This window comes from Choloepus didactylus, chromosome 18, assembly GCF_015220235.1.
Source record: "Choloepus didactylus isolate mChoDid1 chromosome 18, mChoDid1.pri, whole genome shotgun sequence".
Classification (NCBI taxonomy): Eukaryota; Metazoa; Chordata; class Mammalia; order Pilosa; family Megalonychidae; genus Choloepus; species Choloepus didactylus.
The window spans coordinates 46,414,019-46,427,221 of NC_051324.1; the positions used below are offsets into that span (position 1 = coordinate 46,414,019).

The 13,203-nt window shown below is 37.3% G+C and overlaps 1 protein-coding gene across 4 annotated transcripts in view; it reads left to right on the forward strand.

The window, feature by feature from the left end:
- ZNF652 (zinc finger protein 652) overlaps nt 1-10,251 on the forward strand; it is a 101,391-nt gene extending 91,140 nt beyond the window's left edge. For 2 of the 4 annotated variants that reach the window (XM_037808186.1, XM_037808184.1), the window contains 2 exons: nt 178-322; nt 8,100-8,611. In XM_037808186.1, coding sequence (XP_037664114.1) covers nt 178-322; nt 8,100-8,611 — 657 coding nt within the window. Of the gene's footprint in view, nt 1-177; nt 323-8,099 lie in introns of all 4 variants that reach the window. The other 2 variants (XM_037808187.1, XM_037808185.1) reach the window with 2 other exon arrangements.
- Nucleotides 10,252-13,203: the final 2,952 nt, after the last annotated feature.

Below are 13,203 nucleotides of genomic sequence, written 5' to 3' on the forward strand. Positions count from 1 at the left end.
CAGTGATTCAGAGATAATTATATGAGAAAATGTCCCTTTTATTAAGAACTCAGCTGCATAAATTTAGCAAAGCCACACAGTTGACACATGCAGGTACTATTTTGAGGCTATGTTAGGGTGAGCTCAAGTGAAGTTACGGTGGTTGGCATTCAAAAATCTTCACTCTGTCCAATGCAGAACTGTGACGAAAGGTTTCAATACAAGTATCAGCTGCGCTCCCATATGAGCATCCACATTGGGCACAAACAGTTCATGTGCCAGTGGTGTGGCAAGGACTTCAACATGAAGCAGTACTTCGATGAACACATGAAAACACACACTGGTAAGAATTTCTTGGGAAAGGTACGGATATTTCTCAAGTTCTTGTTGATAATCATCTGCAGGTCTGTTTATTTAAAAATCTAAACCACAAATTTGCGTTCTAAGTGCAAATGCCTCTTCAAATAAACCCAAAATATAAAAATACAGATTTATAGTAATGATAAATTGGGCTTTCATAAGTACGTTTATTTAAAATGCAGATTCCTTTAAATAGTGGGTTGTTTACTTGGTGCTCAGGAACTCCTAAAATTGTATGAAAATTATTTTTTGTATATGCATGTTACTTTTCTAAGGAAAGGACCTCTCAAAAGGATCTGGACAAAATAGAGGGTGCTGACTGCTTTAAATAGAATACCTTCTCTGTATGCTTAAAGTCTGACTGAGTTTGATTTACCAAAATTAACTACTTTCAGGAATACATCCATTAGATGAGGTTAAATAATATTTTAACCACTTTGTGTTTTTAGAGGTATACGCTCCATAGCATAGATTTGAATTGTTGTAGCCTTTTGATTATCCAGATTCTGGGGTACAGGCTAAAATAATAGCTCTCCCTATAAATGCTCACATTGTATCTCAGTCTTAACTTCATGCCCTGGAATTAGCTGTCTTTGTACAAGTTGAACAGCTTAAAAAAACGTTTTTCAGATTTCTAAATAAAATCGAACCATGAGATTCTGGGTTGTGTTAGTTTGCAGAGTAGCAGAGCCTGAAAGAATCACAAGAAATTATCTGGCTTAACCTTCCGTTCTTTCTGCTTAACTCCTGGCAAGGAAACTCTGCTCATGGCTGGATCTCATTAGTTCCCATTTTTCTGTTAAAGTCCAAAGAAAAATACCTGCCTAGTGGGGTTTCTTTTCCATTCAAAGCAGAGCCCCTTCAGGTTTTAAGGATTGGACTAGATGAAGAGTTAGGAGAGGAAATTAGTTAGTTAAATTAAACTTCAACAGGTAACTTTGAAGTCATAGCCTAAGTGGATAGCATCCTATACCAGAGTATTTAACAGAATCTCCTCTTCTAATTAGTGGTCTTGAATAAGCTCTTAGTTCTAACTGAATCACTTTTAAGGACTCCGTTTTTTTGTTTGACTAGAAACTATGGAACTGGACAGAATGTAAGTTTTTGAAGGCAGAAATTCTATCAAATTCACACATAGTAGGTGCTGGGTAAACATTTGTCACGTGATTGAAAGGAACCGCCAGACACTTAAGCCTCTGCCTCTGCTTTCGTCCCGGTTCCCTGCATGTTTCCCTGATGTGCCTTTCTCTCCACTCCTTCCTCTGCATTTCTTTCTCCTTCTTTGTTTCCCTTTGTCCTTCTTTCTTTCTCCAGACTGTCAAATGGCCACAGTGTGAAACCAAAGTATATATTATGTGATATTTATAGTTACTGAATAAAATTTTATGTTATGTAATCTTTGACAGAATAGGCAAGCTGAACATTTTCTTTAATTTCTAAAGGAATAAAACCATCTAAAATCACTTAAATTTTTAACCTCATTAAAGGTTATGAAAATATGAAAATGGCAAACAATGAAAGAATAGCATCTATAATCTTACCACTGAGAGATTGGCACTGTTAATATTTTGGCATATACCCATTTTTAAAAATTCTTTAGATCCTTTTTACAAATAAGTTCACATTCACAGAACCAGGGGTTAGGACTCAAACATGTCTTTTTTGGGGGATACAATTCAATCCAAAACAGTTAGTTTACAAGTAAAATTAACCAATGTGTTAATTTGTGCTATTATTACTTATGTCACCGTGTATGTAGTAGGCATTTAATAAACTCTTATTTATTTGCTTAAAAAAAAATTCTTCAGTTTTTTATTACACATATAGACATATTATACCTCAGTGTTCATGAGTACATGTAAACAGTAATAAAACAAAAATTGGGTCTTTTTTATTTTCTGTATTATGTCATTAACAAGATCATTTTAATGACTGCAAAGTATTCCACCTTGTAAAATTTGCTATAACTATAATCATCATTTATTATGCACATAGTGCAAAGCACTATCTTAAGTGTTTAACATACGTTATCTAATTTAATCTTTACAACCCTATAAAGTATAAAGTAAAGGATGTTATCCCCATTTTGTTTAGCCAGTTCCCTGTTGGACGTTTTGGTTGTTTCCAGTTTTTTTACTGTTGTAAATAACACTGGGATAAATAACTTTGTGGCTAACACATCCATAATTATTTGCTTGGGATAAATTCCTGGAAATGGGATTATTACGGCAAAGGAATGTGCACATTTTTAAGGCTTGTAGGATATATTGCAAAATAGCCCTCTACATACATTCCTACCAGCTGTGCATGAAAATACTCATTTCCCCAACTCTTTCTAATACTAAATAAAATTCTTGCTAATTTGATAGGTGAAACATGGTTTCTTACTGTTTCAATCTGCACTTATTGCGTTACTAAGTAGTAAGATATTTTTCATATGCTTATTTTTTTTTTCTGAACTGCATGTCCCTTTCCTGTTTTTGTCTTTCCAGTGCACTGTTTGACTTTTTCTTATTGTTTATAACAGCACTTTATATAGCACATTGATTGGACCTTATTTAACACCTATATTGAAATACTTTCTTCTGTTTTGCCATTTACCTTTTAATATTATTTGTAAAATTTAAATTGATAAAGCAGCTGGACTGTGGAGTTGGATAAACCAGGCTCTGCCCCTCACTTATGTGATCTTATGTGAATTATGCAACCTCTATTAGGCCTTAGGTTCCCTGGTATTATATGAGGATGACAGTAGTACCTGAAAGGACATGGGGAAAAGAGTTAGCTTTAGAAAAGAAAAGCTCTTTTAAGGGTGGATGAAATCACCTTTATAAACAGTAGTGTGTTTTGATGACAATTAGAGCCATTTTAGGAACTGACGTTGATTGAGCTGTTTCTTTGCAGTTAAAGAGAAGCGAGGCAGATCTTTAGGAAAGCTGACCAGCCATTCAGGCAGGGTTTCCTAGGATGATGTGGACTAGGGGGAGTTCAACAGAGAATAAATGCCGATTCTCCCTGTACCAGGTGTAACACTAAGTGCCTAGGGATACAAGGATGAATTACGACCCAGTTTCTGCTCTCCAGGAGCCTAATCTGAAGATGGTAATTGTAATAACGATAATAATAATAATAGCAGCTGATGTGCATTGAGTGTCTACTATGTGCCAGATCCTGTTCTAAGCACTTTACTTGAGTTTTAACTTATCACAGTAACCCATTAAGTAGGTTAGTATCTTCATTTTTCAGATGAGGAATTTGAGACTCAGAGGTTAAATATGCTTAATGAATTCTGATGTAAATTTCTGATATAAATATAGTAGTTGATAAAGTAGAGGGATACACAACACATCATGAGTGTAAAATCACCATTCCAGGGTCTGGTTCTCAGTTTCCAGGATTTGTCAGTGTACTCAAGCAGATCAGGATCAGAAGGACTGATACATTTTCAATAGTGTTAATGATATATAAATAAAATTGTTAGTTTATTAATTTACAGTGAAAAAGTTGAGGGCCAAGTGGTTCAAAACTCTTATGTTTGTTGGCCAGCATATTCTTTGCCTAAAGAAAAAAAAAATATATTTAGAAGCTAAATTGTAAAAAGAAGATTGTCAGGAACAGGGACTTAGAGCAAAAGAAGGTGGTTGAATGGTTTTAATGGTGAGTCCCATACTTCACCGAATCTAAGAAGCCATCACTTGTTAAGACAAACATTTTATATACTGCTAAGAAAATGCTGCAGATTCAACCATGGCAAGCCATCTATTGTAAGAAGTATGCCAGTTTCAGAGATATTAAAATGCTGAGGGGAATAAATGTTCATTCATTTACAAATATTTATTAAGAATCTGCTAAAAGGGCTACTGTGGTGAGCAAGACTGAAACAACCCCTAGGTTCACAGAGCTTTGTAGTCAGCTTGGGATGATAGACAAGCAAGCCACAATGGAGGTTTGGCAGTGAGAGCATAGGAAGTACATGGAACTGAAGGATATTGGCTGGCATTTGATGGATGTGGGCGGGGGGAGAGGGAGACGTGGTAGGACATACACTGGAGAGCAGTAAGCAGGAGCCAGATCACTAAGAACCCCATCTGCCATTTAAAAGATTTTGGACAGTGGGGAGTTCTTGAATAGTTCTAAGTAGAGTGTGAAAGTTCACTCTGGCTACAGTGTGGAGAATGGGTTGGAGGGTGGGAAGCAAGAATAGAGATGGTGAAACCAGTCATGTAGATATTGCAGTAATCCCGGTGAATGATTGCCGTGGGCTAGACTACATATGTAAGAGCAGTGGATGAAATCAACAAGATAGACAAAGTACAGTCGAATGAACTTGTTGAGTGTTTGGATATGAGTGGTGTAGGGGAGAGGAATCTAGGGTTAGTCCCAGATTTGGGGCTTGGTTATTGTTTGCCAAGTTAGAGAATAGTGGAGGGAGAGCTAGTTTACTAGATAGGGTGATGTTTAGTTTTGTACTTGTTAGTTTTGATGTATCTATGGGACATTCAAGTGGTGATACCCAGTAGACAGTTTGAAAACAATGCATTTCAAACTCGAGAGAGATTTAGGTTAGAATACAAATATATAGATTTCTGCTGCTGTTCAAGATTATTCCTGCTAAGCAGACTAGAATACTTGTTTATTGGCTAAATTGCTCTTTCCTTTGAACAGTGAAAGAGACAACTACCACATTCTTGCTCTTTTCTATCTTCTCTGCTGATTCTGTCTCCGTTTACAATGTTCTTTCTTCAGACTCATTGTAATATTGTTTCTCACAATTAGGTTAGCTTTATCTGTGTGAAACAGGTCATATCTTTAGGTGCATTGATTGATATAGTTTTCTAGTTTCTTTGATGGACTTAGCTGTTACTACAGCTTCCAGCTACCCATGAGGTTTCAGGGGAACCTTAACGTCAGTTAACCACAATTAGGAGATGGGGCCATCTGTGAACAAAGAGAGATCCAGGATTGGGGTTTGAGCATGTAACAAAAAATTCAGTGGCCATGCATTCAATAAACGTTCCATAAATATATGCTGTTCACAAATAAAGTATCTAGTGTACCTAAGAAGTGACTAGTGAATCAGGGGGAGAGTGTCTGCTCGTACTAGACTTCTAGTAATTCAAAGATTAAGTTCTTTGGTCTGCATATTCCTCTGCTTCCATATGGCTGTTGGGAATGAGAGAGTCATGGTGGGGAGGTTAAGGGGTTTGATAGGTTATTAAACAGGTATGCTTTTAAAACATTTTTTTTTATACAAGTAAATGTTTCTTTTAGAAAAACAAATTACAGAGAAGCATAAAGAATAAAGTTAAACATGATACCATTACCTAGAGATAATTACTGGTAACTAACGTTGCTTGTATTCCTTTCCATACTTTTTCTATGCAGACTTTTTCTTTGAAGTTGGATAACACCATGCATACATTTTACATAACTTACTTGTTTTAACCTAATATATATTTTCATGTTACTTTTATAACATTGTTTTCAATGGCATGTTCCATCACATGGATATACCATAATTTATTTAATCAATTCCATTTAATATAGAATTTGAAGTTTTCAAGATGATTGGAGGACATGGATTAAAAAGAAGGAAAACAGGCTGAGCTCAGAACTTACCTAGAAAGTGAAGATGAATTGCAGTGAAGAGCCTAGCAGTGGCAGTGAATGAATAATGAAAAGCAGAAAGATAAGATCATATTTCTTTGATAGTCTGAAAATAGTACTGGTGGTTAAGGAGAAAACTGATCCTCCTGATTCCTCAATCTGGATCTCTCAGGGAAGTGAGGAAAATTCTGGTTACCGTGGAAGAGGAGAAAGGAGATGTCAGTTTTCTACTAGACTAAGAAGGCGCAGAGAAGAAATAGGGACTATGATATGGTTAAAGAGGTGTTTGCTCTTGGGATGAGAATGGTTCCCAAAGTGGAGGAAAGCAGTAGGAGAATGTGTGGAGGTATGAGGTGTGGAGTGCTGTGGTTTACATGTTAAAAGCACAGACCTGTTTTAAATCCTGGGGTTTTAAATCCTGGCTTCTAATATAGCTGTATAACCTTGGACAAGTTCTTAACCTTTTGTTTCTTGATTTCCTCATCAGTAAAATAGGGTTAATAACTTATCATTAAGTAAAATAAAATGGCAGCCTGCACGGGGTGTTGCCAAGAGGGACCCCTTTCAGAGAAGGGATTTTCCCAGAGACAAAACAATTGACCTACAGGGGCTTTCTGAGAACTAGGAATGCACCCTAAAGGGTTGCAGATGAGTAACAGGTAGAGATAGCTTATCAGAAGCAAGCATACCATGCTAATCAATATGTATCTGCTCCTTACTTTGTAAGACAGCCCTCCCCCCATGTAAAATGGAACTTATCATTAGTCAATCAGAACATTTCCTAACTGGCTTCCTTGTTTTCCCTATGTAAGCTTTTCCTCCCCTTTCTATCCCCTCAACAGAGCTCATTTCTACTTTCTGAATGAGATGTTGCCTGATTCAAGAATTGCTCAATAAAGCTGTGAGATCCTAAACTGCATGAAAAGTCTTCCTTTTAACAATACCAACCTCATAGGGTCTCTGTGGAGATCTCAATGGTTACTAAATGTAAAGTGATTAGAACAGTACCCAGCACACAGTCTCAGTACAGAAGAGTTATTAAAATAGAGTAGAATAAAAACACCTATTGGAAGGAAAGGGAGCAATAATTGAAGTGACAGCAAACTCTTGTAGCAGGAGTTATCATAAAGACACAAGCTGTATGCACTGAGAAGCGATGAAGAATTGATAAATACAAGCATATGGTCACTGAAGTGTACACAGACACTTCACACCTCACCTCAGCATTCCATATGACATGAGTGTATGGACATGTGTGTTCAAAAATCTTTTTTATTTCTCCTCTATGGCCTGAGTAGAGAAGCAGGCAGGCATAGTGTAGAAATAAGCAGTAAGTCCAAGGGAAGGATAGGAAGCTTAAAAATTAAGCCCTTAGGACCCAAGCCTAATTTCCTCCTTAAGTGCCCTTAGAACTATAGGATTTTGTTCCCTTTTTGACTCATTGATCCAGTGGTTTACAAGCAGGAGCAGTACCCCCTCTTCCGCCCCTCCTGCACCCAGGGACATTTGGAAATTTGCAGGAATTTTTGATCAGGTCTCTTGGGAGCATTTAGTAGGCAGGGGCCAGGAATACTGAATGCTCTTCAGTGTATCCAATAATTCACGTAATGAAGAATTCTGCAGAAGATGCCAGTAGCATTCCCACTGAGAAACACTGCAGTGTGAAATTCATGTTGTAGTATGAGTTAAGTGTTGTATTTTCCAAGTCAAAAACCAAAAAGTAAGGTATATGTTAAGGATTATATATGAATGCTCCATACGGCATTTCCAGTCTCCTTTTGGTTAGAATGTCAGAAATTGCTGACAGATCAACTTGCCTAAACTTAGAGACAAGAATTCATCAGTGCTGTTACTGCCACCGAGTGCAGAAAAGCCATGTGAGCAGCTCTTCACTTAGGATGTGAAGGATCACTTATCACTACTTTCTTTTTGCCTTCTTTCCTTTTTTTAAAACCAAACACGGATAGTGGGTTGTATGTGTTTTACTCAAATCTCCTCTTACTTGGTAAGCTCCAACTTTGGGGGACTCCTTTATAACTCTTAGAATATAGTATGCAATAAGGGAGAGGAGTAGTAATTTCGTTTTTTTTAATATGAGGGAGAGTTACCACCTCCTGTGTTAATCACTTTATTTGTGTCTGTGTTCATCTCAGGAGAGAAACCTTTTATCTGTGAAATCTGTGGCAAAAGCTTCACCAGCCGCCCCAACATGAAGAGGCACCGCAGAACTCACACAGGCGAGAAGCCCTATCCGTGTGATGTGTGTGGCCAGCGGTTCCGCTTTTCCAACATGCTTAAGGCGCACAAGGAGAAGTGCTTTCGGGTGACCAGCCCCGTGAATGTGCCGCCTGCCGTCCAGATCCCACTTACAACTTCCCCAGCCACCCCTGTTCCTTCTGTGGTGAACACACCCTCAGCCCCAGCCCCTCCAGTCAACATGAACCCTGTAAGCACGCTTCCCCCTCGGCCCATCCCCCACGCCTTCTCCCACCTGCACATCCACCCACATCCTCACCACCCACACCACCTTCCCATCCCTCCAGTCCCTCACCTCCCCCCACCTCCAGCTCTCTTTAAGAGCGAGCCTTTAAATCACAGAGGCCAGAGTGAGGACAGCTTCCTGCGGCACCTGGCAGAGAAGAACAGTTCAGCACAGCACCATTAACATCTGTCTCCTTGAGTGTGTTCTCCGGGAGGGGAGTTGCGTTCCCACATGTGTGCTTGCAGAGCGGGAACTGGTGAGCATTTCTGTAGCTGTCATTGTCTTGGTGAATCAGCAGATCCAAGGGAATGAACAAGAAGACTACCGTGAGCTCACAGAGGGAACTGTCATCTAAACCAGGGGAACCACTGAACTAACGCCCAATTTGCTTGCATTTTCTGGTGACTTTTATAAATTTCAAATACTCAGACTTGTGGAATTTTATAATTTCATATCAGCTGATGAGGTATGCTTGCTTTTATATCCTGGACTTCTCCTCAAAGAGGGGATAGGCCTGGTTTCCTTTGTACTAATCGGGAAGGCTGTGAGATTAATCCAGAGCATTAATTGTATCACTGTGTATCGTAATGAATTCTTTTCGGCTTTTGGTGCTGGCTACAGAGTTGAGCTGGTCACGCATCACCATATATCAAGCATTATAAAAAAAGACAGAAATGTTCTTTATGTAGTTCTCCTAACACACTCTTTATTTTACTACAGAAATTATTTTAGAGTTTTTGTATAGACTTCTTTAGTAGTCTGTTTCTAAACTGAAATGTATTTCAATAAGCGGTGTAATTTTTTCAGTGTAGCTGGACCTATGTTGTAAAATAGAAAAATTTTTATAATCATCAAAATGTGATTCTTAAAAATTCATATAACTTCTATAGTTCAAAGTTATTACATCCGTACAACTCAAAGGTGCTTCAGAGACTAGATGTATCTGAGAGGGTCTCCAGACCAGGTTACTGCAAAAAGATTTTGCTTTCAGAACTTTACGAAAGTTCTTGGTAGTATTTGATTCTCTGCCTAACACTCATATGTCTGCTAGGCTCCCTGACGTGCTCCTGTTCTCCGTGTTTCATCTAGTTCAATTAGTATGTTAACTGAAATGATTTGCAGAGGGTTGGATCCTGTTCCGGAAGTCACCTAAGAGCTTGCACATTTTGAGTAAAGCTATTCACCGTCAAGAAGAGGAAGTAGTGGAGATTGTTTCATCTCGTCATGTCTGTTTCTCACTTCCCTTAGCAACTGTGCTCATGTTTAACTTTTATGGGATGACAAATTGAGTCCTGTATAATATACTGCTCATTTTGAGGTTGCTTTATTTTCCTAGAATTGTTAGGAGAAGATAAAATAGTAAATTAAAATCACAAACACAGTGTTGCTCATAGTGACTGAAGAGAAATGTGGATGAGAACACAAATTGGTCATAAGCTTTAAAGTGTCTGTTGTATCACCAGCTGTTCACAACTTTGAACTATTCCAACACAGTTTAAATTGTGCGGAGGGAAAACTCCTAAGTTTTGCTGGCCTGTCTTCTGCAGATAATTGTGATACCAGCATTCATGGGTGATAAAGAGAGCAGCACCTCCAATACCCTGATGTGTGCAGGCTACTTTCAAGTTTGGAGAACTTCAAAAGAGCATGGTCATTCGGGAGCTTGTTATGGGAAAGGCTGAACAGAAGGGCTAACATATTGGTTTAATTTAAATGATCCAATTTATCTATAAGACCTGACTCAGTATAGCTGAAAATTTCTAGATCTTCTTCTCTATTTCTCTCCCTCTCTCTCTCTCTCTCTCTCTCTCTCTCTCTCTCTCTCTCTCTCTCTCTCTCTCTCTCTCTCTCTCTCCATTTTTTAATCTTGAAATTCCTTCATTGCTCTTTCTTTCCTCAGGCCCTTAAATCATTGCCTGATTTAGAACCCTGACTTTTATTTATTTATTTTTTTAAATATAAAATGTGCAGATATGCTTCAAGCACTTTCCTGGCTGATTAGCTCTGTAGTAGGAAAATGGAACTCTTTGAATTGAGGTTAAGTCCCTATTTTTAAAATATCACACTCTCTATTAGCTTTTTGGTTTAATGTTTCTAAATTTCTTCCTTCTGATTATTGCCTTTGTCCTCTATAATGAGCATAGGAAAATTTTGCAATGAGGCAGAAAAGTAGCTCATACATACTTTTCTTCCTATTTTTGGATATAAGTTTTAAAGGATGTTATTTTTACTATTTGTGTACATTCTTTGAGCATCCAGGTACCCAAGCCAATAAGGAAAGTTAGTTCCTTGCTTATGACTGTTATATCACTAGTAGCTGCCTCCCTTCCCTGCCACAGTCTCCTTTGCATTCCATGACAAGTTTGTGAATCTACATTTTTATGTAGGCATATCACTATTTCATTATCAAGCCTCTTATATTAAAATGATTTTGTGAAAAAGATGTCAATTGTAGCTTAGTTAATTGGTTATACCTTATTTTGTTCTAAATGAATTTACAGTATTAGGCATCAGTTCTGAATTCTAGACTTGAGACCATCAAATCAACCATTTCATTAGGTGTGCTATAATTACACACTGGAAAATTCAGGTAGCCATCTTTGCTTTTGCATTCAAATGAATATAGCCATAAGAAAATATCTGCTATATAGGAAAACCAGTATTAAGCAAATAATCACCACCATCCTTAATAGAAGCAAGAAAGGATTATAAAAAAGAAATCAGCATTGTCACGATATGATTCCTAGTGAAATGTATTGTGGAATAATCTGAAAACTTCCATTTTTTTTTTCCTGGATCAGAATACTTTCCCTGACTTGGGAATCATGGTTTTCAGGAAAACTGCTCATAAACTAATGACTACTCATCAGTGTCATATTACAAATGAATAGTTAAATGCATGAAGAATATTCACAATGTTAATGCTTCTGAATATAAGATCTGCAGAATTAAGCCTTAACATGTATGTAGTATGTCTGGTTCAACATGCCCCAGACTTAAACTCAGGGTTGGAAATTTGGTTGAGGTCCTTTACCAAGGTAAATGTTGCATTATGCGGTGTATTCCCTCCCACATATGCTACCAGCATCCTGTGAATTCTTTAGCACTCATTACCTACTTGCTATCTGTTCATGAAAAAGAACCATGGAGGAGTCTGAGTTCTCTGTACCTATGCTACTCTTTTAAAGAAAACAAAGGCCACATCTCAGCATGTATTGCTATCAGTTGAGGCTGTCTCTCATTACTTAATTTCACTCTACTCAAAGGCTTGTATCATTGCTAGGAGTAAGATCTATTTGAGGAAAATTCAAAGGACTATTTTGAGTTGATGTTGCTTTTTTTCTTCATTTTTCTATTTTTTTCTCATAGATTTTTTTATTCAAATATGAACTCTTCCTTAGCCTTAGTGAAAGGCTGCTGCTTTACCAAATTGAGTCAGATAGGCTCAGGCTGAGTTAGATTTTTTATTCTGAATAAAGGAGAAGAACACTTTAAAAGCATGTATTTCTGAGTGATTGGATTCTTAACATTTAGCAAGCAGGGGAGGTCTCTACGTAAAACTTTACCACAGTCTCAAAGAAGCCTTTGCAGATCAGTTACGTACACTCTGATGATCTGCCGTTCACTTTAATGTCCTAGATTAATAGCTGAGCATGGACTTTCCCATAGTTGCACCCTCTCTGTAAAACTACATGCGCTGGAAGTACCTTTTTATGGTGGTTGGGACTCTCCCTATGATTTGATTGTCCCTAAAATACTAACTTGAAATCCTTTTCAGTTTTCATGTTTGTTGAATGGATATGTATGTTTAGTTTCATTTTGGTTTCACTGGAAGTTTTAAATTGTGAGAAGATAAAGCTGAGATAGAAATCCATTGCAGATATATATTTAACCCATCTTGCATATTTCGGTTAGTAAAATGCAGAATGTTAGGTGGGTTTTAATGTTTTTTTTTAAAAAAAAGCTGAAAAACCCTTTTGTTTGAGCTATTATATAGAAAAGACAACTTTTATTGCATTGCTGATCCATATCATGAACATTTAATGCTGTTCTAGAGTATTTGGGAGTATTTAATGACAAAGAGGGTATGTTACATAGTTACGTTTAATAATTTTACCAGCTATCTACCATAAAAAAATCAACTCGTTTTGGAATTCTTCAGACTATGAAATTGAGCAATTAAATATTGGGTTTTAATTTTCTTTTGCCTAAATAAAGCAAGATAAGACATTTCCCAAAAGATCACTTTTTTCAGGAATGAAAGGTCATAAGCCATTAGAGATAGTGGCATCATTATGCAATAACAGCACCCCAGCTAATCTGCTCTGTCAGTGGTAGCATGTATCATAAATAATGATGACCTTCCTACCCTGGACACTACCTCGATAAAGCAAACCAGAGATCCTCGCTACATTTTCTATGGAAGCCATAAAAGTTGCCATCAGTATATCCACTTTCACAGTTCTATACTTTTATACTCTCTAGACCTTTTTATAGACTTTATGATCAGATCTTTTTGTCTTAGAGGATAGGTTTTGCACAATTCAAAGGAAAATCAGACTCCTTGGTTGTCCCAATTTTGACACTTTAGCCTTGGTAAATTTGTTTAAATAACCAGATAATATACCATTTATCAAATTCACCCTTTAAGGCTAAACTATTTTGCAGAGTTGCATATCTGGAAAACAAACTTCTCTTTCTTGTTCCATTAGGTAGAAGCTACACTGTTGTATGAAACTACTTACAAAGTGGATTTCTACCTTGTTACTCTGTGT